The 25,831-nt window shown below is 51.4% G+C and overlaps 2 protein-coding genes and 1 long non-coding RNA gene across 5 annotated transcripts in view; all 3 read right to left on the bottom strand.

The window, feature by feature from the left end:
* Positions 1 to 25,831, bottom strand: part of ppp1r37 (protein phosphatase 1, regulatory subunit 37) — a 52,707-nt gene that overhangs the window by 1,093 nt on the left and 25,783 nt on the right. The window contains exons 4-14 of one of the 2 annotated variants that reach the window (XM_060076286.1): positions 18,848 to 18,893; positions 18,644 to 18,744; positions 14,013 to 14,132; positions 12,958 to 13,108; positions 12,573 to 12,728; positions 12,362 to 12,474; positions 11,999 to 12,140; positions 11,261 to 11,427; positions 9,782 to 11,004; positions 8,772 to 9,628; positions 673 to 761 (exon numbers count right to left, since the gene is read on the bottom strand). In XM_060076286.1, coding sequence (XP_059932269.1) covers positions 682 to 761; positions 8,772 to 9,628; positions 9,782 to 11,004; positions 11,261 to 11,427; positions 11,999 to 12,140; positions 12,362 to 12,474; positions 12,573 to 12,728; positions 12,958 to 13,108; positions 14,013 to 14,132; positions 18,644 to 18,744; positions 18,848 to 18,893 — 3,156 coding nt within the window. In that variant the 3' untranslated portion in view covers positions 673 to 681. The remainder of the gene's footprint in view (positions 1 to 672; positions 762 to 8,771; positions 9,629 to 9,781; positions 11,005 to 11,260; positions 11,428 to 11,998; positions 12,141 to 12,361; positions 12,475 to 12,572; positions 12,729 to 12,957; positions 13,109 to 14,012; positions 14,133 to 18,643; positions 18,745 to 18,847; positions 18,894 to 25,831) is intronic. The other variant, XM_060076287.1, reaches the window with a different exon arrangement.
* LOC132475255 (uncharacterized) lies at positions 768 to 4,045 on the bottom strand. Of its 2 annotated transcripts, none has more exons than XR_009529843.1 (3): positions 4,030 to 4,045; positions 2,773 to 2,896; positions 768 to 861 (listed from the first exon to the last, which is right to left on the bottom strand). It is a non-coding gene; the product is annotated as an uncharacterized LOC132475255 (long non-coding RNA). The 2 variants fall into 2 exon arrangements; XR_009529842.1 differs by lacking the exon at positions 4,030 to 4,045 and adding an exon at positions 3,971 to 4,010.
* Positions 19,806 to 24,807, bottom strand: LOC132474883 (uncharacterized). The gene is made up of 2 exons (XM_060075787.1): positions 23,708 to 24,807; positions 19,806 to 23,120 (listed from the first exon to the last, which is right to left on the bottom strand). Exon 2 carries the CDS (start codon positions 22,274 to 22,276, stop codon positions 21,137 to 21,139), a length of 1,140 nt encoding a protein of 379 aa, XP_059931770.1. The 5' UTR covers positions 22,277 to 23,120; positions 23,708 to 24,807; the 3' UTR covers positions 19,806 to 21,136.

Genomic DNA, 25,831 nt, shown 5'->3' on the forward strand with positions numbered 1-25,831 from the left:
ACAGGGAGGGGGGGTTAACCCCCATCTAAAATACATCCGATACATCTGATAACCATACATCGCTAACCCTAACCCCCATCTAGAATAGATCTGATACATCTGATAACATCGCTGTAACTACAGTAAGGATGTTCATGGAACCAAGTGCCAAGCACTAACCATCACCAGGCTAACCCATTCCCCGTAGACAACAGAGGCAGCTATGATAAGACGCTACACCATGCTAGGTGCTATCTTAATGTCAGAGCGCCCGGAGCTCGGTGGTACCAGGGTTAGGGTGACCTGGGTTAGGGTGACCTGGTTAGGGTGACCTGGTTAGGGTGACCTGGTTAGGGTGACCTGGTTAGGGTGACCTGGTTAGGGTGACCTGGTTAGGGTTACCTGGTTAGGGTAACCTGGTTAGGGTGACCTGGTTAGGGTGACCTGGTTAGGGTGACCTGGTTAGGGTGACCTGGTTAGGGTGACCTGGTTAGGGGTAGGGTTACCTGGGTTAGGGTGACCTGGTTAGGGTGACCTGGTTAGGGTTACCTGGTTAGGGTTACCTGGTTAGGGTAACCTGGTTAGGGGTAGGGGTAGGGTTACCTGGTTAGGGTAACCTGGTTAGGGTAACCTGGTTAGGGTAACCTGGTTAGGGTGACCTGGTTAGGGTGACCTGGTTAGGGTTAGGGTTACCTGGGGTCTTCAGGGCGCGTCTCTCCGCTCCGTCTCCAGACTGGCGTCCAGCAGCAGCGTCTCCACGTCCGGCCCGCAGCTCAGCTCTGCTGTCAACAACACAACACAACATCACAACACAACACCCCTTTACAGTCTGTCCTCACCGCCAACATCACAACACAGCATCACAACAACACAACACCACAACTAGGGCTGCAACAACAAATCGATAAAATCGATAAAAATCGATTACTAAATGCGTTGGCAACGAATTTGGTCGTCGATTCGTTGTGTCGCGCGATTAATAAGTTACTCATAGGCGCAGCACTGTTTACAGCCAGCCGCCAACAGGTTGGTTCACGGTTCATGCACGCCCACAGCGAGCAGTGTGAGCGACCACAGCTTGTATTTTGGTCAAATCTTAAAACTGGACTGTAGGCCTACATAAAAGTGTTGTACCTTCACTGTCTTTGGGTTAAAAAAACTCCTTCAACTCAGTATCCGTCTAGTCCAACCGAAAACTCTGTCAGCTGCTGCTGCTGCAGACATTGTGCAGACGGGCTCGGAGTCGGCACCGCGTGCATCAAGTCATTCAAAGCAGCGGTAGTAATCACACAACCGGACGGTGTAGAAAGTCCCGTCAGTTAAAAATAGTAATGCAGTTTTTAAATCCATGTTAAAATCGGCAGGAGCTAGTTAGCTTAAAAAAAAAAGTAATATGATTGATGCGTTCAAATGCAGCAGACAAAAACAAATAATAGAGATTTTGGCGAAAACTTATTTTCCCAGTAATATAAAATAGATAGTAAAGATAGAATTATGACCTGTTTAATGTCCTATCTTGAACTATCATCATCTTATCAGCAATTAAAGCAATATTAAAAGTTCTATTTCAAGGAGTCTCGAAAATGGTATCAATAGGTTTGACCGGTTAACCATGGGCATCCCTTATATACATATAAAAGTATACCATACAATGTATGTTTTTTTTTTGGTATCCCAGTTATGTTTTTTTAATCTTTTTATTATTTAATATTACTTTTAATAGTTCCGGGACGTTGGAGCAATAACCTGGTGTTTTTACACTTCAGTCTGCACTGTGAATTTGAAGTAATGTTCAGTTTTTGAATAAAGATGCGGCAATTCCAATTTTTTTATTTATTTTTTTCTATCCGATTCATTGATTAATCGAAAAAATAATCGACAGATGAATCGATTATTAAAATAATCGTTAGTTGCAGCCCTAATCACAACACAACACCCCTTCACTGTCTGTCCTCACCCTCACTGTCAACATCACAACAACACAACATCCCTTTACTGTCGGTGTCACGTTAAAATTGTACCGGGGGCGAAAATTGTACCGGCCTACGTCATCGTTTGTTTACATCCTGACAACCTGCCCGGCAACAGACTACGCGATGCAGAAAACATGTTTCCAAACGACGAAATAACATAATACAGATAGCGGATCGCTATCTGTATTATGATAGATAGCGATAACAATTGTTTTTACTTTATATTTGTATTGTATTTAATTGTTTAATCGAAACAATAAAAAAATGTGCCCGCGAAACGGCCGAACGCGTCAAATGACAAATGTTTTGCCCGCGAAACGGGCGATCGCGTCAAATGATGTAGGAAGGTTCTTGAAACATAATACAGATAACGGATCGCTAGATAACACTTGTTTTTACTTTATTTACTAGCTAAATTCGATTAAACAATTCAATACAATACAAATATAAAGTAAAAACAAGTGTTATCTAGCGATCCGTTATCTGTATTATGTTTCAAGAACCTTCCTACGTCATTTGACGCGATCGCCCGTTTCGCGGGCAAAACATTTGTCATTTGACGCGTATCTATCATAATACAGATAGCGATCCGCTATCTGTATTATGTTATTTCGTCGTTTGGAAACATGTTTTCTGCATCGCGTAGTCTGTTGCCGGGCAGGTTGTCAGGATGTAAACAAACGATGACGTAGGCCGGTACAATTTTCGCCCCCGGTACAATTTTAACGTGACATCTGTCCTCACTGCCAACATCACAACAACACAACATCCCTTTACTGTCTGTCCTCACCGCCAACATCACAACACAACACAATACAACATCACAACACAACACCCCATAACTGTCTGTCCTCACCCTCACTGTCAACATCACAACAACACAACATCCCTTTACTGTCTGTCCTCACTGCCAACATCACAACAACACAACATCCCTTTACTGTCTGTTAGGGATGGGCATTTGAAGAAATTTTCTTGATCGAGCATCGCTAGAGTTATCGATCAATTATCGATTAATCATTAACTTTTTTCTATGTTTTTTTTCTAATGTTTTTATCAATGAAATCTTTATTCCAACAATAATGTATGGGCCAAAATTAATACAATACAGTTAACTTGAAGACCTACAACTGTTTAACAGTTTTAAAATAATAAATACAGGCATTATAGGTTATAGGCCTATGCGGCGCTCGTAAAGTCCGAACAATGCGCCTACAGGCGCTCTTAAAGGTTTGGAAACGATTCAACAAGACTAAATCTGTAGCCTATTCCAATTACAATAAGTAGCGAACTTATCGGACAACAATAATCAAACAAAGGCAGTAGGCTAAAAGTGGGCATTAAACTGTATAACTGTTATGAAAAAAAAGGGGGGGGAAAGGCCGACATATAATGCCTGCAGCCGGCGCGCGGAAAAGGCTCGCAACAAAAAGATGAGCCACCCATTTACAAACAATTGCATGAACTAGTCTATCTAAAAGCAATACCTTATTGAACATATATAAGGCTGGACTTGTTGCTAAAATATCACAGCTTTGGCAAAATGTAACGACTCCAAGAGGCACCAAGCGGAGCGAGAGTCAACACATTAAGAAAGAAAAGAGCGACTCACATACGGTGGTGACTGTCGTCCATAGCATACAGTAACTCCAGCCTACATATTTTTGTTTAGGAATATAAGCATGTTAACATGCTCGGGGGTCAGACGCGAACGCAGCCTTGTAACTGTCAGTCCAGCAGCAGAAAACACCCGCTCTGACGGGACCGAAGTTGCGGGGATGCAGAGGTATTGTCGCGCTAACTTTGACAGCCTGGGGAACCTTCTTCCATTCACTTTCCACCAGTCGGCAGGGTTATATTCAATTAAATGCTTCAAGACTCACAGTATGCAACACAACGTCCTTTTAATCGATAACAATATAAATTGATCGACGCATTTCTTAACGATCAATTATCGAGCATCGATTAATTATGCCCATCCCTACTGTCTGTCCTCACCGCCAACATCACAACACAACACAATACAACATCACAACACAACACCCCATAACTGTCTGTCCTCACCCTCACTGCCAACAACACAACACAACATCCTTTTAGAGTCTGTCCTCAGACTCAAGGGCCCCTATCTTGCATCCGGCACAATCAGTGGAGGCTTCTCCATTGAGGAGAGGGAGGAAGATCCTCCCTAACATTGTTGAGAATAAAAAAATGTAGATTGCCCAGACTATTGTAATGAATTAATGCCCTTAAATATGACTACTTTATTGCCTTTGAATATATAATGTTCGTTTCCCTGGGTAAAGGGACATTAGCACCCCCTATCGCCTACTGACAATTACTTCAGGGAGGAACGTCCTCCCTCCGCCTCCGTTGACTCCCATTCATTTTCCCGAAAGTACCGGCGGCCGGTGGATAACATGGGTTTCAATGGGAGAGAGGAGGAAAATCCTCCTCCGAGTGGGTGGGACCTTAAGGGGTCTGATTCGCGCAAAAATCTATCCGTCTGCGCTATGAACCAATAAGCAGGATCCCTGGATGTTGAGCAGTGTTGCCAGATTGGTCCGATTTCCCACCCAATTTGGCTACTTTTAACCATGTTAGGCTGGAAAGATTATCATTGGGCGGGAAATCTGCCCAATCTGGCAACGCTGTCGATAGCAAACCCGGTCTGCATTGCCGCGGTGCTCAGTCTGAGAGACGCAGAGCAAGTGAAATCTGCGATAGCGAGATCCTAAATGCACAATGGAAACATTGGAAACGGAGGACATTGTTAACGTCTTATTACAAAAAGCATTCCATTCATTCAGTTACAGTGCTAAGTTAGCGACCAAAGAAAGAGGTAGACCACTTCCCAAAATCAAGGTCACCAGAAGTAATGGCAACGTCAGTGTTGTGAGTGCTACATGGTTTGCTAGGTACGCATGACTTACTGGTAGCATTACAAGCAATTGTAACTGAAAATAAACACAGCTAAATAACTTCAGTCAGTGAGGGCAAAAATAGGCCCAATGATAGGCCCAGATTTTTTGATTTACTTTTACAAATCAATAGTAGGCCTGATGACTAATATGCTTTGCATCCTTTCCTTCTCAAATTACAGTGATGCCACTGGTGGCTTTGTATACATTTTGTTCACATAACTCCCTCCCTGCTATTTTGTAGTTCACCAAAACACCCTGAAACAACTTGAGTCTCACATTCTTATGCCACCATACACCAACAGTGCAAGAAGGCCAATGGCAACCAAGCGCGCAGTCCTTCCTCCCTCACTTTAAAAACCACCAGCCGCCACTGGGCACAATTGACTTTCTCACTGGCGCATGTGTCGTTGCTAGTTTGCAACAGGCACAGAGTGTTCTTTTCCCTCCTGCACCACTCGTCGGTAAATTAGGGAATGATCTTGCGCCCCAAGGGGCGGCTCGGCGAAAGGAGGAGGCGTGTTCTGGCGCAAACGTTCCCTGGTGCTATCTTGCCGTTTCAGAAACCACTTGCGCCACAAACAAGGAAATACCTAGTTTAAAGTCAGTGGCGCGTTGTTCAGATGCTATTTTAAGGGCGCATGCATATATTTTTGCTTGTGCACCTCGCGCATACACTTTGCTTCTCTCAACTACCTAGCCACACATTCTTGGTAAATTATTTGAGAAAGAACAGCTGATACCACGGTAATAAGTTGTACTTTTAAATCAATGCATCTGCAAACACCGTACAACAAACACATATTTTCTTGACACAGACATCGTGTACATGCCCATAACTTTTAGGATTGAGTATTGGATTGTGAGAAAACATTGTTTTACCGCGAGTGAGTGTTAAGAAGAATGAATGAATGCTGGAGCGCGTGTGTGTATGTGTAACACACACACGCGAGTAGGCGTGCGCGTGGGCGTCCATCTGTTTGAACACACGCAAACTAAACACGTAACGCATAATAGTCCATGGCAATGTATATTAACGGGGGGACACATGCATATTAGGAACACAAGTCGATAACGATAATGCATACAATACTGATAAACGATGTTTATAATGTATTGTGTATATCATTAAATAGAACCACAGTTACCGCATATCATATGTTAGATCATATACGAACATACATCATATGCCGAAATTTATTTGAGGACTCAGTATTTCTGAAGTTGTGGAAGAAAACCTTATTCCCTGTGTGAATTAGGCCATATTATTTGGCCTAAAACTGAGCCATTTGAATTTTGTAATTCATGTGCATCTGTCTCATCGGAGACTGCAGACGCGCTGCAAAATTTCAACTTGTCAGATTCAAATGCGCTCATGGCTCTTAAAAGGGGATGGGAGCTGGCACTCTCATTGGATTATTGCACGTTACGCCCAAACCACACCTACGGGTAATGAGGCTACTTCAGACCAACTCTTATTAGATATGCCCCGGGCGCAAGTCATTATTCGCGCCGGTAAACTAGCGGCATCGCCATAGATCCGCCCACAAAGCTACTTGCGCTTGGCGCTTCTCACTTGCGTTTCAGAACGTTGAAATAGGGCCCAAGGCCTTAAAGCACCACTAATGCCACAATTATATTGCTAAATAGGCAGCGTCAGGACCCTCAAAACGAAGACCTGGGAAACAAAGACTAAGGGAGTCTCTCTGTGGGAGTCCCTCGAGGAAGACCGAGGAAGCCACCCCTATTGTAGCTGTGTGTCGTATTTCAATCATCGTCAGGATACCCATCCGGAGTACACGCCACCCGAGATCCCCATCTCGGCGCAACCCATCTGTGGCACCCACCGCCCTCTACCTACACTGACCTCAAAGTGATGGGACGACTCTGGAACTGCCAATCAGCAGTCAAAAGGCAGACTCCATCTCGGCCTATGGCCTCCCTCATGACTCCACTTCCTAGGCCATACAGATTTGGACTTAGACTTGGATCACTCCAGAGAACTCTGCCACTCTTGCTGCCCTCTCCACCGCCTGCTCGTTCTCACACCTCCTAAGACCATCGGGCGAGGAGGGGGGACTGGACTCCTCATCTCTCACTTTCCGTCCTTCGGAGGAGACATAAAACCAAGGTCCTGACTCACTGAGGTCATAAAAGATCGCAGGGCACTTATCGCAAAGAGAAGGGGTTTCCCCGGTGTCCTGGCTCAATCAGGCTCATTCAATCTGGACCCCTAATCATCCTCCTGTAAAATTGGCCGACTCATTAGTTCCCTCACTCTCCACCTCAAGCTCGAGCGTTCTGGCGCTGATTGGCTGCCGTGCATCACCCCAGTGGGTGCTGCACACTGATGGTGGTCAGTGAGGTCCCCCCCTTCACTGTGAAGCGTCTTTGAGTGTCTAGAAAAGCGCTATATAAATTCAATCCATTATTATTATTATCTCGTGAGTAGTCTCGCAAAGCCAGACCAAACTACAGCAAGTAGAATGGTCTGGAGCCGTCTATCCGTGGGAAAACTGGGCGGGCCTGTTTTTATTTCTTTAAACCAATCGTCTAGGGCGGGGCTAAGCCCGGGAAGCAGCAGCGGTGTCCATGCAAAATAGAACATCTTTCTTCCTCAGCAAATGCTGTAAGCAAATCTTTTGCAGTTCTTTGCAATTTTCGACGGAAAGAGCCAAACATGCCAACTTTACAGCGCCGTCAAAGTCCTCTTCAAAACTCGCCATACTGCCTAGTTTCCGAGTTTGAGGGGGAGCACAATACGGGAATGCCAGCAACCGGAAGGGGAGGAGTCGTGGCCAAATCCGAGGCAATAGACGCTGTCCACTTCCGTTCAGCGAGACTATCTCGTGAGTGGTCCTAAGTGGTTCTTCCACTGGAACACTTGACCAGATCTGCATTTGACCTCCATTCTGTTATTGTCACCCTTCCCATAAAGCTCTACATTGTGGTGATCTACCATCCTCCAGGTCCCTTCCACGACTTATACGATGAGATGGATGCTCGTTCTCCTTGGCGACTTCAACATTTTGCCTGAGAAGTTGCACTTCAATAAACAACCTTTTTCGCCACCTTTGACATAACACTCTCCCCTTCTCCTCCCACACACAGGGCCGGGAACCAACTTGACCTGATATTCACAAGGTCCTGGCTGAACACCCTGCCTCCAAGATTAAACCTTTGCAGCGTATCCAGAACGCTGCAGCGCGCCTCGTGTTCAACCTACCCAAGTCCTCCCATTTGACCCCCCCCTCTTCCAGGAACTTCACTTGCTTCCTGTAGTAACTCGCAGATTCAAGATGATGGTACTGGCATACAAGGTGGTCAATGGAACTGGCCCTGCCTACCTCCAAGCGTTGGTCAAACCACACCGCAGCTCGGGCGCTCCACTCAAGCTACCTCAGTCGGGTACCGCCATTGCTAACAGCAAGCAAAGGTCGATCATCAAAGTCCCAACTCTTCTCTGTTTTGGCACCGCTGTGGTGGAACGAGATCCCTGCCGATGTCAGGACCGCAGAGTCGCTCACCAGCTTCCGCAAAAGACTCAAAACTCACCTGTTCAGAGTTCACCTAGACCTATGCGATATTTATTCATAGTATTTAATTGTGTAGCATCTAAGTCACCTGGTGTCGACTAAGATTGAACAAACAATCATCGGTTCAGACTAACGGCGGTTCAGACTAACGGCGGTTCAGACTAACGGCAATTCAGACTAACGGCGGTTCAGACTAACGGCGGTTCAGACTAACGGCGGTTCAGACTAACGTCGGTTCAGACTAACGTCGGTTCAGACTTGTGCCTCTGGTCCCTTTGGTTCAATAGTCTTAGAGAACGTTTGACCTAAAGCCGTGTGTAGTGGTGGAGGAGCTCCATCAGAACGTGAACCTTGGGCCTCACCGTGCTCCAGCAGACTGCCGGCTGCCTTGGGGCCCTCAGCCTCCAGCAGACAGGTCTCTGCCTTGGGGCCCTCAGCCTCCCGCAGACAGGTCTCTGCATTGGGGCCCTCAGCCTCCAGCAGACAGGTCTCTGCCTTGGGGCCCTCAGCCTCCAGCAGACAGGTCTCTGCATTGGGGCCCTCAGCCTCCAGCAGACAGGTCTCTGCCTTGGGGCCCTCAGCCTCCAGCAGACAGGTCTCTGCCTTGGGGCCCTCAGCCTCCAGCAGAGAGCCGGTTGCCTTGGGGCCCTCAGCCTCCAGCAGAGAGCCGGTTGCCTTGGGGCCCTCAGCCTCTAGCAGAGAGCCGGTTGCCTTGGGGCCCTCAGCCTCCAGCAGAGAGCCGGTTGCCTTGGGGCCCTCACCCTCCAGCAGAGAGCCGGTTGCCTTGGGGCCCTCAGCCTCCAGCAGAGAGCCGGCTGCCTTGGGGCCCTCAGCCTCCAGCAGGGCGAACTCCGCCCTAAGCCCGTTGGGGAGGACTGCTGGCCCCGCCCCCTGCCCCCCCTGGTCGGCAACCCTCCCCTGGGGGGTGAGGTCCAGGAGTGGGCTCAGAGGATGGTCCTCCCAGGAGGGCGGGGGCGGGCTTTCCCCTGTTGGGGGGCTGGGCGACTGCGCCTCCTTCAGAGTCTCAGGCACTTCCTGCATGCCTGCCTGGGGGGTCCCCACGCCCCCTACTGCCTGATGCTGCTCGGCGGCGGACATTTTATCCTCTGGATCCTCCCCCTGTACCTCCTCTCCCTCCTTGCTGCTCTCCCACGCTGCTGCTGGGGCCGCTGGCTCTCGGGGGCCGGACCACGTGGTCTGGGGGGGGGTCTGGGGTACACTGGGGGTCTGAGGGGTCTGGGGTCCACTGGGGGTCTGGGGTCTACTGGGGGTCTGGGATACACTGGGGGTCTGGGGTACACTGGGGGTCTGGGGTACACTGGGGGTCTGGGGTCCACTGGGGGTCAGGGGGGTCTGGGGTACACTGGGGGACTGGGGGGTCTGGGGTACACTGGGGGTCTGGGGTCCACTGGGGGTCTGGGGTCCACTGGGGGTCAGGGGGGTCTGGGGTACACTGGGGGTCAGGGGGGTCTGGGGTACACTGGGGGTCAGGGGTTCGCTGGGGGTCTGGGGTCCGCTGGGGGTCTGGGGTCCGCTGGGGGTCTGGGGTCCGCTGGGGGACTGGGGTCCGCTGGGGGACTGGGGTCCGCTGGGGGTCTGGGGTCCACTGGGGGTCTGGGGGGGCACCCCTGGTTCTGCCTGAGTGCTGGGGAAGCAGGAAGTCTGGTTGGCTGGGGGGCCCTCAGGGTCTACAGTGCGGGCCCCCGCAGACAGGTCCGGGGTGAGCTGCTGGTTCCGTTCCTCCGCAGGGCCCTCGGGGAGCATCAGTGGGGGGGTTGGGGGGGCCACAGGGTCCGTGGCAGGTTCAGGTTCTGGTCCGTGGGGCAGGTTCTGGTCCGTGAGGCCCGTGGATTGTGATTCGCTGCGGGGGTCGTCTGTGGGGGGGCCGGACTCAGCAGACGGCGGGGCGGTGAACCCGGACCGGCTGCCGCTGTTCTGGTGGCCCCCCGTGGCCTGCTGCTGGTCGGGGGGGCTCTCCACCCGGGTCACCATGAAGACCTTGTGGCCCCTCCCGGGGCTGGAGACCGCGATGAGGCGGCCGGGGGAGGGGGGCGGCCCGCGGTGCAGGGGGGACTCCGTCACCGTGACGGCCGACAGGACGCTCCTCCCGGTGATGGGGACGGCCGGCGAGGGCGGCGGGACGCGGGAGGCGCTGCGGGGGGGCGCAGCCTGGGGCCGGGGGCCGGTCTCGGTGAAGCCGGAGGAGGTTTCGGCCTGGACCTCCTCCTCCTCCTCTGTGTCCGAGTCCGACTCCTCGCAGAGGGGCGGGGCTTCCGTCTCGGGGTAGGTCTCTGCCGGGCCGACGTTCGACTCCGATTGGCCAGCGCTCGACTCTGACAGGAGGCTGCTCTTCTCTGATTGGCCGTCTCCGACCTCGCCGTCCCCCTGGTTCTGGAGCCCCGCCTTCTGGAGGGCGGGGTCCGAGGGCTCCTCCTCTGTGGGGGGGCCGTCCTCTGTGGCGATCTCCGCCATGGAGGCGGACTGCCTCATCTTCTGGTCCGTCTCCTCCTTCTCCTTGGCCAGGATGAAGTTCCTCTTGCAGCCGTTCTGAATCTCGGCCAGCAGGATGCGCTGCGTCTCGATGAAGCTCTTCACCTGGAGGGAGAGCAGGTCCACAGCTGTTAGCCCGGGGTCAGACCACCGACCCCCCCCCCCCCCCCCCCCCCTGGGGTCAGACCACCGACCACCGCCCCCCCGGGGTCAGACCACCAGGGTTAGGGCTGAGCCTTACCGTCTCCTTCTTGGGTTAGGGTTAGGGCTGAGCCTTACCGTCTCCTTCTTGGGTTAGGGTTAGGGCTGAGCCTTACCGTCTCCATCTTGGGTTAGGGTTAGGGTTAGGGCTGAGCCTTACCGTCTCCTTCTTGGGCTCGCGGTCCAGGTCTAGCCTCAGCAGGGACGTGTTGACCTTCAGGGCGAGGGACAGAGCCATTAGGCCGCCCGTCTTCACTTCGTTCTCCCGCAGGTCCAGACGCAGCAGCCGAGAGCTCTCAGCGATGAACTCAGCCACCGCCACCGCGCCTGGGGGAGGGGGAGAGGGAGGGAGGGAGGAGTGAGTTAGGGAGAGGGAAAGTGAGAGAGAGTGGGAGCATGTGGGCACGCACGAGAAAGTGTGTGTGTGTAAGTTTGTGAGCGTGTGACAATAGTGTAGCATCACTACTACCAATGTTCACAGTTATATTCTGCAAGTACATTTAAGTCTACTACCTCTTTTGTGTTTATAGGTTTATATACACACTAGTGCTGTCAAAATGTATGTTAATCTTACAAAAATGTCATGCTTTTCACCGTTTTGTTTACTTCCTGAGGTGAGACGGCTTCATTTTCCTTAATCGAGTAATCACTAATACTGTATAACACATATAAGTTGTACCTTAATATGATTTATGACGTTTGTTGGCTATGGTTAAATAAAAAACAATGTCATGTTAATGAATACATGGGTTAGGGTTAACCATAGGGTTACCAGCCGAGCCCCTCTACCTCCTGAGGTTAGGGTTAGGGTTACCAGCCGAGCCCCTTTACCTCCTGAGACACACTGCCCCCTCTACACTAACCCGGGTTAGGGGTATGGAGCGGGGGGGGGAGCTACCTTCACAGGAGAGCTTGGTGGAGGCCAGGCCCAGACGCAGCACCGAGCGGTTGGAGATCAGGCCGTCCTTCAGCTGGTGGACGCCCTCGTTCCCGATGGAGTTGTGGCCCAGGTTGAGTGTCTCCAGGCTCTGGGTGCACGGCTGGGGGGCAGAAGAGAACCTCATGTTGGGGACGTCCTGACCAGTGAGACGGCCATGGCGAGTTTGACGCGTGAACCTGCGTCACAGACGCCATGTTTTCACTCAGACCGGGAGAGCCACTCAGACCGGGAGAGCCACTCAGACCGGGAGAGCCACTCAGACCGGGAGAGCCACTCAGACCGGGAGAGCCACTCAGACCGGGCGTGTCCACCGTCACGTACCAGAGCAGCAGCCAGGTAGCCCATGCCGTTGTGCGTGAGCTGGTTGTTCCACAGCACCAGGGTGACCAGGCCCTTCCTCTGCTCCTTCAGGCCCTCACAGACGTAGGCCAGCCCTGTGGGGGGGAGGGGGGGAGACACATGAGCTAGCGCCGGGTGAACACGCCGTCCCCCCGCCGTTCCACAGGGAGGGGGTCACCTCCCAGACACTCACCCGTGTCCAGGATGTGGTTGTTGCGCAGGTCCAGGATCTGGATGTTGTAGTTGAACTTGAGCAGGTTCCCCAGCTGCGCAGAGTCCTGCAGGCCGTTCAGCTTGTTGTCCGCCAGGTATAGCTCCCGCAGGTTCATGTTCATCTTCAGCGCCGTGGCTGGACCAGAGCAAGACGGTTAGACGACGGATCCACCACCTCCAGGGACGTGTGCCCCCTTCCCCCCTAACTGGTCTCTCAGGTCCCCCTCCGTCGCCCCGTCCCCCTCCCCCTCCCGGTCTCAGGTCCCCCCACAAGCCCCACAAGCCGGCGTTAGGGTTAGGGTTAGCTAACCTCTCCCCCTCCCCCTCCGTCTCCCCCCCCCCCCCCCCCCCCCCCCGGGCCTCACCCAGCAGCATGAGGGGCCGTCCTGAGAGGCCGGCGTTCTCCAGGTGGAGGACCACCAGGCTGCCGCTGATCCTCAGTGCCCGGGCCACGAAGGGGGCCGAGTGGTCCAGCAGGGGGCTGTGGCGGGCGTCCAGGTACTGGAGGGAGCTGGTCTGAAGGGTTAGGGTTAACAGAGGGAAGAGGAGGATGATGACGATGAGGAGCCACAGGACGGGGGCCTCTGACCAGTGAGCAGATCTACCCTTCCCTGAGGGAGAGCCGTTTACCCAGCAGACCCCCTCCCTGAACACCGCAATGTTGGCAGATCGACTTTAGCACCATTTAGGTCGAATAAATCTTTCAGACTTAAAGGAAAACATTTCCTTTTTATACAATTCAAGTTAAACTTTAACAGAGTTGTATGCGAATAGATAACACGAATAGATAACATGATCAGCTAGCTTGTTGCTCAGCTGGCTTGATGCTCAGCTAGCTTAATGCTAGCTTGATGTTCAGCTAGTTTACTGCTAGCTTGATGCTCAGCTAGTTTGATGCTAGCTTGATGCTCAGCTAGTTTGATGCTAGCTTGATGCTCAGCTAGTTTGATGCTAGCTTGATGCTCAGCTAGTTTGATGCTAGCTTGATGCTCAGTTAGATTGATGCTATCTTGATGCTCAGCTAGCTTGATGCTAGCTTGAGAGGAGGACCAGGATAGGGACACAGTACCTCTGGTGCCCAGTGTGACCAGTGGTGAACCAAATACCACCCCCTCACTCTCAAAATCGTTTGAGGAGCTTGATTCTACTCTGGCTAAATGCTAGCAGGTCGCAGTGTTGGGTAAACGCTCATGTTTGGTTTGATCCATGTTTTTTGAGATTTGGCTGGCCTAGTTATTTGAATGGGATCAATTTGAGATGATGATAGCAGGCAGGACGGTGAATACAGAGACGCTAGTGTGACACATAGGCCTTCCAGGTTCAGACACCGGCTCACTGGCTCAGCCAGTGAGCCTCTCCCTGTTCCTTGCATATACTGAAAGGCCGTTGACCTTTGGTGGGAGTGAGTGTGACCTCTCACCTTCCTCATCATGTGGGCGGCGGCCTGCCATCCCCGCGTGCCGATGTGTTTGTTGAAGGAGATATTGAGGTGCGTGGCCGACTCATAGTACTCGATCATATCGAACAGCGCCGACGCCCCCTGGTGCACGCACACGCACACACACACACACACACACACACACACACACACACACACACACACACACAGGTTAAAGGTGGTCTATCCTCTTCAAAAAGCGCTGCCCCGTTCTTCTCCTCGCTGGGATGATGTTGGCGGTGCTGCGCCGTAGCGTGTTGACAGTGTAGAGCGGGGCTGGTCGCCGTGGTAACAGACTGTCAGGTCCTGCACAGACAGCCCATGGACGAGTGCACCTGGCACAGTCAGGCAAAGACCAAACAAGATGGAGGATATAATAAATGTAGTAAAGGAGGGATGAGTCGGCCAGGGCAGAGCTCCTCCAAGAGGCTCCAGAGCCTTACTGTGCGTTCAAACCAAACGCGACGGGGCGACAGGATCCCATACAAAGGGTTAGGGTTAGGGTTAGTAACACGTTCAGTGTGGCCGTACCTTAACTGCGTTCAAACCAAACGCGACGGGGCGACAGGATCCCATACAAAGTCAACTATAGACGCGTATCGGGCTAATTTTCCGCGAGAGAAAACCGGCGACAAGTTTTGATTTGTCGCACCACACTTTCGCCGTGCACAGGCGAGCGCGTTCACGAGTTGAAATATTTCAACTTCGACGCGAATTTCGCGTTATGACAGCCAATCAGCGTTCAACAGCTTGGCCACCGAGTCACATGTGTAACGTAACAGCCAATCAGCGTTCAACCGTCAAACTCAGTGCAGTGCAGTCCGGGGTGAACTGCAGCATGGAGGAGAAAGTGAATGTTGCCGTTTGCGACTCCCGGAGCTCTATATATATTATAATAGTATATATTATAATATTTGTATAGATAATATCACGGCCAAAAGCTTTGTGCGCCTCCGGATGGCCGTAGCGCGGGGAGCTCTCGTAGGGATTGGGCTTCTCAGGGTTTGTTCACCGGCGTTGCTATGTTTCCGGTCTTGTGTGTTCCAACGGTTTATTAGGTAGGCCTATCTAATGAATCTCTGTCTATTCAATACTTCATTCACTGCCTCTTCTGTGGTCATTGCAATATTATGAATATACTGCGTCGGGTCCTCCGACGTCTCTCCCTCTTCCACAAAAGGTAAAGATATGCAATGGTGGTTATCTTGTTGTGGCGCGACAAATTCGACAAAACTTGCACAGCGACAGATTATGATGTGTGGCGCGTCAAAACTTCGGCGAAAACACGAACGGGCGACAAATTTCGCGTTTGGTGTGAACGCACAGTTATGGAGTCAGGGCAGGGGCAGGTGAGCCAGATTAGTGCTAACGAGGCCTCAGAAGGTCCTTCACAGCAGAGGAGACCGACTCCGTCCTTCGACACCACACTGCGCCATGGTGCCACAGGGCAGGAAGGCCGTGGTTATAAACTGCACCGTCTGTTTGCAGGCAGCGTTTTAAGGACGTTCCGTGGGAGAGACGTCCGTCACCGTCCTATGATGTAATACCACGGTCGTAAAGGTTGTTTTTCCAAGAGGGGACAAAGTCGTACTTGATGGGCTGCTCTGCATGTCCATCACGGCCGCGACAACACGTCCAGAATAACCTTTCCTCAACTGGGAGGCAGAGGGGATGACGAGAGGAGCACTTCAGCATGACTCATCGATAGCAGCACCCAATGGGAGGAGCCAGTGAAGACATACAATGGGAGGAGCTAATGAGAGCATGCAATGGGAGGAGCTAATGAGACCATACAATGGGAGGAGCTAATGAGACCATGCAGTGGGAGGAGCTAATGGCAGGCTACAATGACATCAGCCAATTGGAGGAGCCAATGAGATTGAGATGAGAGTAAACATTCACTAGTCACTTCATGACCATATCCAGACACCATTTTGTGGAACTTCCTAACTTCCTCCATCCGTTTGAGTGTCTCTGATGGACGTGAGGGTAACCTCCTTAACCCTAACCCTAACCCTCTCTGATGGACGTGAGGGTAACCTCCTTAACCCTAACCCTCTCTGATGGACGTGAGGGTACCCTCCTTAACCCTAACCCTAACCCTCTCTGATGGACGTGAGGGTAACCTCCTTAACCCTACCCCTCTCTGATGGACGTGAGGGTAACCTCCTTAACCCTAACCCTCTCTGATGGACGTGAGGGTAACCTCCTTAACCCTACCCCTCTCTGATGGACGTGAGGGTAACCTCCTTAACCCTACCCCTCTCTGATGGACGTGAGGGTACCCTCCTTAACCCTAACCCTCTCTGATGGACGTGAGGGTACCCTCCTTAACCCTACCCCTCTCTGATGGACGTGAGGGTACCCTCCTTAACCCTAACCCTACCCCTCTCTGATGGACGTGAGGGTAACCTCCTTAACCCTAACCCTCTCTGATGGACGTGAGGGTACCCTCCTTAACCCTACCCCTCTCTGATGGACGTGAGGGTACCCTCCTTAACCCTAACCCTCTCTGATGGACGTGAGGGTAACCTCCTTAACCCTAACCCTACCCCTCTCTGATGGACGTGAGGGTAACCTCCTTAACCCTAACCCTCTGATGGACGTGAGGGTAACCTCCTTAACCCTACCCCTCTCTGATGGACGTGAGGGTACCCTCCTTAACCCTACCCCTCTCTGATGGACGTGAGGGTAACCTCCTTAACCCTAACCCTCTCTGATGGACGTGAGGGTAACCTCCTTAACCCTACCCCTCTCTGATGGACGTGAGGGTAACCTCCTTAACCCTAACCCTCTCTGATGGACGTGAGGGTAACCTCCTTAACCCTAACCCTCTCTGATGGACGTGAGGGTAACCTCCTTAACCCTAACCCTAACCCTCTCTGATGGACGTGAGGGTAACCTCCTTAACCCTAACCCTCTCTGATGGACGTGAGGGTAACCTCCTTAACCCTAACCCTCTCTGATGGACGTGAGGGTACCCTCCTTAACCCTACCCCTCTCTGATGGACGTGAGGGTACCCTCCTTAACCCTAACCCTCTCTGATGGACGTGAGGGTAACCTCCTTAACCCTACCCCTCTCTGATGGACGTGAGGGTACCCTCCTTAACCCTAACCCTACCCCTCTCTGATGGACGTGAGGGTACCCTCCTTAACCCTACCCCTCTCTGATGGACGTGAGGGTACCCTCCTTAACCCTACCCCTCTCTGATGGACGTGAGGGTACCCTCCTTAACCCTAACCCTCTCTGATGGACGTGAGGGTAACCTCCTTAACCCTAACCCTCTCTGATGGACGTGAGGGTAACCTCCTTAACCCTACCCCTCTCTGATGGACGTGAGGGTACCCTCCTTAACCCTACCCCTCTCTGATGGACGTGAGGGTACCCTCCTTAACCCTAACCCTCTCTGATGGACGTGAGGGTACCCTCCTTAACCCTACCCCTCTCTGATGGACGTGAGGGTACCCTCCTTAACCCTAACCCTCTCTGATGGACGTGAGGGTACCCTCCTTAACCCTAACCCTCTCTGATGGACGTGAGGGTACCCTCCTTAACCCTAACCCTCTCTGATGGACGTGAGGGTAACCTCCTTAACCCTACCCCTCTCTGATGGACGTGAGGGTAACCTCCTTAACCCTACCCCTCTCTGATGGACGTGAGGGTAACCTCCTTAACCCTAACCCTCTCTGATGGACGTGAGGGTACCCTCCTTAACCCTAACCCTCTCTGATGGACGTGAGGGTAACCTCCTTAACCCTACCCCTCTCTGATGGACGTGAGGGTAACCTCCTTAACCCTAACCCTACCCCTCTCTGATGGACGTGAGGGTAACCTCCTTGGAGAATGAGGAGTGCAACACACTACTCCTCCAGAGAGCAGGGCCAGGAGCGCTAAGCATTTAGTCAGTATTATACAGCTAAAGAGATTAAAGAAATAGGGTTAGGGTTAACCCTGACCCTATATACAGCTAAAGAGATTAAAGAAATAGGGTTAGGGTTAACCCTGACCCTATATACAGCTAAAGAGATTAAAGAAATAGGGTTAGGGTTAACCCTGACCCTATATACAGCTAAAGAGATTAAAGAAATAGGGTTAGGGTTAACCCTGACCCTATATACAGCTAAAGAGATTAAAGAAATAGATTGATCATTATGTTTGATATTATTATTATTATTATATTAATATTAACCCCCTGCCGTCGAGCCTTTAGAGTGAGCGTTGGAGGGGGGCCAGGGAGTGTGTTAACGTCTCTCTGGTGCGTTGGGGTTGGGGTTCAGAGCGTTAACGGTTGTTGTTTGAGGAAGTATTTGAATGTCGAGGCGATTAGGTTTACAACCCTCAAGCTGTTTTTGTATATCCTGAGCCATGCGGGACAGGATGCAGTCTGTGGCTTGGTCTTCCTTCCAGCCTACTCCCCAGGCCAGTCTTCATAGTGTGTGTGTGTGCGTCTGTGTGCCTGATGCGGTTTACATACAAAGGCATGTGAGTGATGTGAAGTTGAGAACCGCCATGATGAACCCCAACAACATCCGGTCGCACAAGGTCTGAGGCAACGCAGAGAAACACAAATAGAAACTGGATGAAGGTGGATTGAGTGAGCGTTTCCCTCACATCTTCATCCAGGTTCGTCTGCTCCAGGTCCACCAACTTGAACTGCACCCTCTTCAACACCTCTTCAAGGGACTCGCAGGCCTTGTAGTCCAGCTTCTCACCTGGAACACACACACACACACCTCAGCAGTGTAACACAATGTGTTGTTGGTGATTATCCATTTCAATCCCAGAATGTCACATATTAGTGTGTTGCGCACTCACCTTTAAGATCCAGGCATTCGTTTCGCTGAGTCAGATCTTTCAGTTCCTACAGGGTTCAGGAGGCAACAGTGCATTAGTAAAGGACACCTGGTTAAGCACTGAGTAGTACGAGAGGCACACCTTACACCAATCACAGGTCCAACCATTGAGGAGGATAACAATAATACATATTGTAGCAAGCAACCAGGACGGGGTCCTTCTGTATGACCGTATGACCGACAGTATGACCGACAGTATGACCGTATGACCGACAGTATGACCGACAGCTCTCCAATGCACCTGATGACCTCTGTGCCGCCATCAGCCCTGCCCAGTGCTCTGCTGGGCACACGGTCTGATACTGTACACTCTCTCACACGTGTTTGGCCCTTCAGCCTGTCCCGTTTTGGGATCTTTCTTTACAAATGAAACAAGCAAGAAAATAAATACACAAAACCAGCGGGCGTTGGGTGACTCTTTTGAAGCCGTGCTCCGTAAAGAATCCCTCTCATGTCAGATGGTGTCAGAGGGGCAGAACATCAGCCCATCAGAATGAGAACGAGCCTGGCAGAGGAGGACGCCCGTATCCGTCCTGGGGAGGCCCGCTGCCAGACTTTGCAGCAGAGACCGGGGGGTGTGCTTGTGTCTGTGCTTGTGTCTGCGTGTCTGTGCGTGTGGGAACAGATGGTGTTCAGGCCTGTGAGAGGTCTGGGGACCATGCTTCACACCGGGCATGCAGCTCATTTCATTAGTTTGATTCTTATTTATTGCAACCAGTTAGTGGCGCTCATGAAATGCATTGTGGGTCCGTCCGTCCATTCGGCTCCTTGGCCTGCGTCAAAAAGTTGAGAAATTTACAACTTTTCAGGCAGCGCCGGATCCATCGGAAATCAGATTGCGGTTATGCAAATACACAACTAACTAATTAACTAACCCTAACCCACTCCCGCGTCTGCGGGATCCATTGTGCGATAACAAGCAGGAAGAAGCAGGAAAAGTCCGGCCGTTATATTTTTTTAAAGAAATGTGGAATGATAGGATTGTTTTTAGTCACCTGTTGTTTGTGTCATCTTTTGTATTTATATCCACACATCGGCTTTGTAGCGGGAAGCGATTTGATTGGCTGCAGTATGCGTCTACAAAGACTAGTCCCCTATACATCAAACACGCCCTAGGTCATCCGTCGACGGACTCATGTAGTGTGAACAAGGCGTAAACTACATTCACCAGTAACACGAGCGCCTTGTGCTGTGTCTCAGAGTGAGCACTAGGGGGCCCTGAGTGTCCTCCTCCCAGGTCTCGGTGTATGTGTGTGGGGACGTTGACTGCAGATGTTGGACAACGCGGATGAACCATGCCACTCAGAACCAGTGGATGCGTTGGTGAGCAGGTTGTTGGTTTGGGTTGTTCCTAGGATACCACATTGAATAGTTTCACTTATTCATTGAGCTCTGGACGTGTGATGCAGAGAGAAACCTTCAGTACACTGAAGAGCCAGTGATCAGATACAGGCTGCAAAGGGTCCGGTTTTGGAACGCTACCAGGCCCAGAGTTGTCAGAGATGTACTTTTCCAACACCTAGAAGCATTGCTACTGTAAATATCCCTCAATGCACATAAACTGTTGGGCCCTGGCCCCCTGCCACGTCTACACGCCAGCGGGGCCCTCACAGAGAACGCATTTACAGCCACCGGGGAGGAACTGCAAATGGCTGAACTCCCCTTAACCCCTCCCCCCCACTGGCCAACTATTTAGTTAGCCTGGCCTGTTTATACGGCCGGTTTAGCACAAGGATGACTAAGCAGAATGGAGAGCAGCGGCCCACTGACCGCAGGGCTAAACAACGACGGGGCCGTCAAGGCAGCCCTGGTGCTTCGGTTGTAGAGAGAGATAGGGGGAGAGATAGAGGGTGAGGGGGAGAGTGTTCATAGACACAACCAGAGAGGGAGTGAATAAGGGACAGAGTTAGGCAAGACACTAGGAGCTGGTAGAGAGAGAGTGATAGGAAAGGGAGGGAGAGGGACCAAAGCCAGTTAACTCCCAGTGGAAATGTACCCACACAGCAGGTCTAAAAGCAGCTTGCGGGCATGGGACAGAAGCAGCTTAGCATGTTACTGTGTCTTTCCACAAGTGGCTGTGATGTCAGCCCAGTGTCTCAGCTGACTTGCGGGCGAGACGGTGAGCTCCAGGGTTTCCACCGCGCCACGTCACAGCCTCTGGGGCCGGCCTGCCTACATCACTCTTCATGATGCAGGGTCACACGCGCGTGCAGACGTGTGTGCGTGTTTATAAAGGCAGAGAGAGGCCCGGCTACAGGGACCGTAAGGGTGGGGCAGTACAAACAGTCCCTGAGACAGTGGTGTTACTGTCCCATCCTACCAGCCCTCTTACAGGCTGGGCAGAACCAGCCTGTGGGGAACCAGACCTTGTCCCTGCAGAACGGGTTCCACTGAACCACCAAATACTAGAGTATGACCGTATGGAGCGCTGCGCCTGATAGGCTGAGTATGACCGTATGGAGCGCTGCTCCTGATAGGCTGAGTATGACCGTATGGAGCGCTGCTCCTGATAGGCTGAGTATGACCGTATGGAGCGCTGCTCCTGATAGGCTGAGTATGACCGTATGGAGCGCTGCGCCTGATAGGCTGAGTATGACCGTATGGAGCGCTGCGCCTGATAGGCTGAGTATGACCGTATGGAGCGCTGCGCCTGATAGGCTGAGTATGAGCGTATGGAGCGCTGCTCCTGATAGGCTGAGTATGAGCGTATGGGGCGCTGCTCCTGATAGGCTGAGTATGACCGTATGGGGCGCTGCTCCTGATAGGCTGAGTATGAGCGTATGGAGCGCTGCTCCTGATAGGCTGAGTATGAGCGTATGGGGCGCTGCTCCTTGGTGTTCAGCTCCTGATAGGCTGAGTATGAGCGTATGGGGCGCTGCTCCTGATAGGCTGAGTATGAGCGTATGGAGCGCTGCTCCTGATAGGCTGAGTATGAGCGTATGGAGCGCTGCTCCTGATAGGCTGAGTATGACCGTATGGAGCGCTGCTCCTGATAGGCTGAGTATGACCGTATGGAGCGCTGCTCCTGATAGGCTGAGTATGACCGTATGGAGCGCTGCTCCTGATAGGCTGAGTATGACCGTATGGAGCGCTGCGCCTGATAGGCTGAGTATGAGCGTATGGAGCGCTGCTCCTGATAGGCTGAGTATGAGCGTATGGAGCGCTGCTCCTGATAGGCTGAGTATGAGCGTATGGGGCGCTGCTCCTTGGTGTTCAGCTCCTGATAGGCTGAGTATGAGCGTATGGGGCGCTGCTCCTGATAGGCTGAGTATGAGCGTATGGAGCGCTGCTCCTGATAGGCTGAGTATGACCGTATGGAGCGCTGCTCCTGATAGGCTGAGTATGACCGTATGGGACCAGTACCAATACCCAGAGTTGAATCTGTCTGCATTTTGCTGTCAGTACTCCGCTGTGTTTATGTTTCAGCGAGGGGGGCTGTTGTGTGGACTTGGGTACTTATGTAAATAATAGACCCTCAAATGTTCCATTGCATCACTGGGAGAAAGACTATTTTAACAGCGGGTGGGTTTTTAGGGGCAGGAAATTGCGGCAAATTAAGAAATATGTCATTCACCTTTACCATCCATCACTCTACATACTTTTGACGCAAATGACTAACTCAGTCATCCAGAGGCGATGCGATCCCTCTGTCATTTCCAGCCTTTAATTCCTCATCACTCCGTTCCGTGACCAATCACAAGCGAGGGGCCTAGTGAGACGTGAGCCAGGCAGCCTTTCCTCTGAGAAAGGAGCGGATTCTTAGGGTGCGTTCACATCTGTCGTGTTTCATTAAATGCATTCAAACGTGGGAGGATTTACAGCCTTGGTGTGAATCCTGTGATTAGAAAGAGAATCAAGCCTGATTGAGTTACGCTCTGAATGTGTGCAAGATGTGTGAAATCCTGGCCTATGTTTGTCTTAATGTACTCTAAACGTACTGAAGGTTTGGTTTACGACTTTAGACGTAGTGTGGGTGGAATATAATAGCTCAATACAGCGTTCTCTCTGGTGATAAACTAGTTCAATGCATTTAATGATGTACTCTGACTGTATGTCCCTGCTCTTAAGAAACAGCAGAACATATTTACTGCTTGTTGGCTCATAGTACCATTTATCTTTATTCTTTTAGCATTTCCCTCATTAAACGACTACAGGGGCCACCCAGCACATGTGGTTCAGGAAAGCAGAAACAAATACAAATATTGCAATATCTACAGAGACGGTCTGCTCAGAACCTCCCAGAAGGTCTGCTCAGAACCTCCCAGACGTTCAGCTCAGAACCTCCCAGAAGGTCTGCTCAGAACCTCCCAGACGTTCAGCTCAGAACCTCCCAGACGGTCTGGTCTGCTCAGAACCTCCCAGACGTTCTGCTCAGAACCTCCCAGACGGTCTGGTCTGCTCAGAACCTCCCAGACGGTCTGGTCTGCTCAGAACCTCCCAGACGGTCTGGTCTGCTCAGAACCTCCCAGACGGTCTGGTCTGCTCAGAACCTCCCAGACGTTCTGCTCAGAACCTCCCAGACGTTCTGCTCAGAACCTCCCAGACGGTCTGCTCAGAACCTCCCAGACGGTCTGGTCTGCTCAGAACCTCCCAGACGGTCTGCTCAGAACCTCCCAGACGGTCTGGTCTGCTCAGAACCTCCCAGACGTTCTGCTCAGAACCTCCCAGACGTTCTGCTCAGAACCTCCCAGACGTTCTGCTCAGAACCTCCCAGACGTTCTGCTCAGAACCTCCCAGACGTTCTGCTCAGAACCTCCCAGACGTTCTGCTCAGAACCTCCCAGACGTTCTGCTCAGAACCTCCCAGACGGTCTGCTCAGAACCTCCCAGACTGCTCAGAACCTCCCAGACGGTCTGCTCAGAACCTCCCAGACGGTCTGCTCAGAACCTCCCAGACGGTCTGCTCAGAACCTCCCAGACGGTCTGCTCAGAACCTCCCAGACGTTCTGCTCAGAACCTCCCAGACGGTCTGCTCAGAACCTCCCAGACTGCTCAGAACCTCCCAGACGGTCTGCTCAGAACCTCCCAGACGGTCTGCTCAGAACCTCCCAGACTGCTCAGAACCTCCCAGACTGCTCAGAACCTCCCAGACTGCTCAGAACCTCCCAGATGTTCTGCTCAGAACCTCCCAGACTGCTCAGAACCTTCTATATCTCTCACCGTTGCCCTTCTTTTATTTGACATTATTCTATATTAATTAATTACCACTTAAGGTTTTTCAAATACATTCTCATAATGAGCATGATTGGTTTATTCATACAACGTCACGACTCATAAACTAAAGAGCAGGCAACACATCAATTTATTCACCTTGAGTGTGATTCTGTTCGGCTGTGTAAAGCCAAACTAAATGAAGAGTGAAAGCAACCTTGAAAAAGGCTTATAAAGGGAGGATTAGGACAAACTGTGCTGGCTAATCCCAACACAAAGTCAACCAAAGAAAATTAAATATGAATACAACATTTTGTCTTTCATAAGCAAGTACACGCTTGGTGGCGTTTAAAAAGCTGTCTTTGAAGAACAACCCTCAGCTGTTTAATAGCAGATTGACAAAGAAACAATAGCCAAAGTTTCAAAAACAGCATGACTTCCATAACAACACGGAAAACAATCCTTAAATGTTATTAATTTTCATAGGAACCGGACTTTGAGTTGTGTAAGTGGGGGTTTTCGTGTTATACTCAGGTACCGGAGATTTGGTTGGAAGACAGCCTTCTCAGAGGTTATTTCTGTGGGCTTCTACAAGATGCAGCTGATGTTGTTGGTGCCTGTTCACACAATATTAAAGCCGTCTATGTTAAAGACTACACGCTACAACTAGCAGGCTCCAGCCTGGCACAGAGCGCACACACATGTCCACACACATCTCCCCATGTCCACACACATCTCCTCATGTCCACACACATCTCCCCATGTCCACAAACATCTCCACACACATCTCCCCATGTCCACAAACATCTCCACACACATCTCCACATGTCCACAAACATCTCCACACACATCTCCACATGTCCACACACATCTCCACACACATCTCCACATGTCCACAAACATCTCCACACACATCTCCACATGTCCACACACATCTCCCCATGTCCACACACATCTCCCCATGTCCACACACATCTCCTCATGTCCACACACATCTCCTCATGTCCACACACATCTCCCCATGTCCACACACATCTCCCCATGTCCACACACATCTCCCCATGTCCACACACATCTCCTCATGTCCACACACATCTCCCCATGTCCACACACATCTCCCCATGTCCACAAACATCTCCACACACATCTCCCCATGTCCACACACATCTCCTCATGTCCACACACATCTCCCCATGTCCACAAACATCTCCCCATGTCCACACACATCTCCCCATGTCCACACACATCTCCCCATGTCCACACACATCTCCCCATGTCCACACACATCTCCCCATGTCCACACACATCTCCCCATGTCCACACACATCTCCTCATGTCCACACACATCTCCCCATGTCCACAAACATCTCCACACACATCTCCTCATGTCCACACACATCTCCTCATGTCCACACACATCTCCCCATGTCCACAAACATCTCCACACACATCTCCCCATGTCCACACACATCTCCACACACATCTCCCCATGTCCACACACATCTCCACATGTCCACACACATCTCCCCATGTCCACACACATCTCCCCATGTCCACACACATCTCCCCATGTCCACACACATCTCCCCATGTCCACACACATCTCCCCATGTCCACACACATCTCCCCATGTCCACACACATCTCCCCTTGTCCACACACATCTCCCCATGTCCACACACATCTCCCTAGACAGCAGGGTTGCTGCTGACTGGACCGGGCTGGACAGAATTCATTGAGACCCTGCTCTCCTTAGCACTTGGTGCTTCAGCCTCCAGGAAAACTGTGTGCGTGTTT

Source organism: Gadus macrocephalus, chromosome 16 (genome assembly GCF_031168955.1).
Source record: "Gadus macrocephalus chromosome 16, ASM3116895v1".
Taxonomy (NCBI): Eukaryota; Metazoa; Chordata; class Actinopteri; order Gadiformes; family Gadidae; genus Gadus; species Gadus macrocephalus.

Bases quoted from the DNA above. Each gene is read 5' to 3' on its own strand.
- LOC132474883 (XM_060075787.1), bottom strand. From the start codon at position 22,276: ATGCAGACAGATTCAACTCTGGGTATTGGTACTGGTCCCATACGGTCA.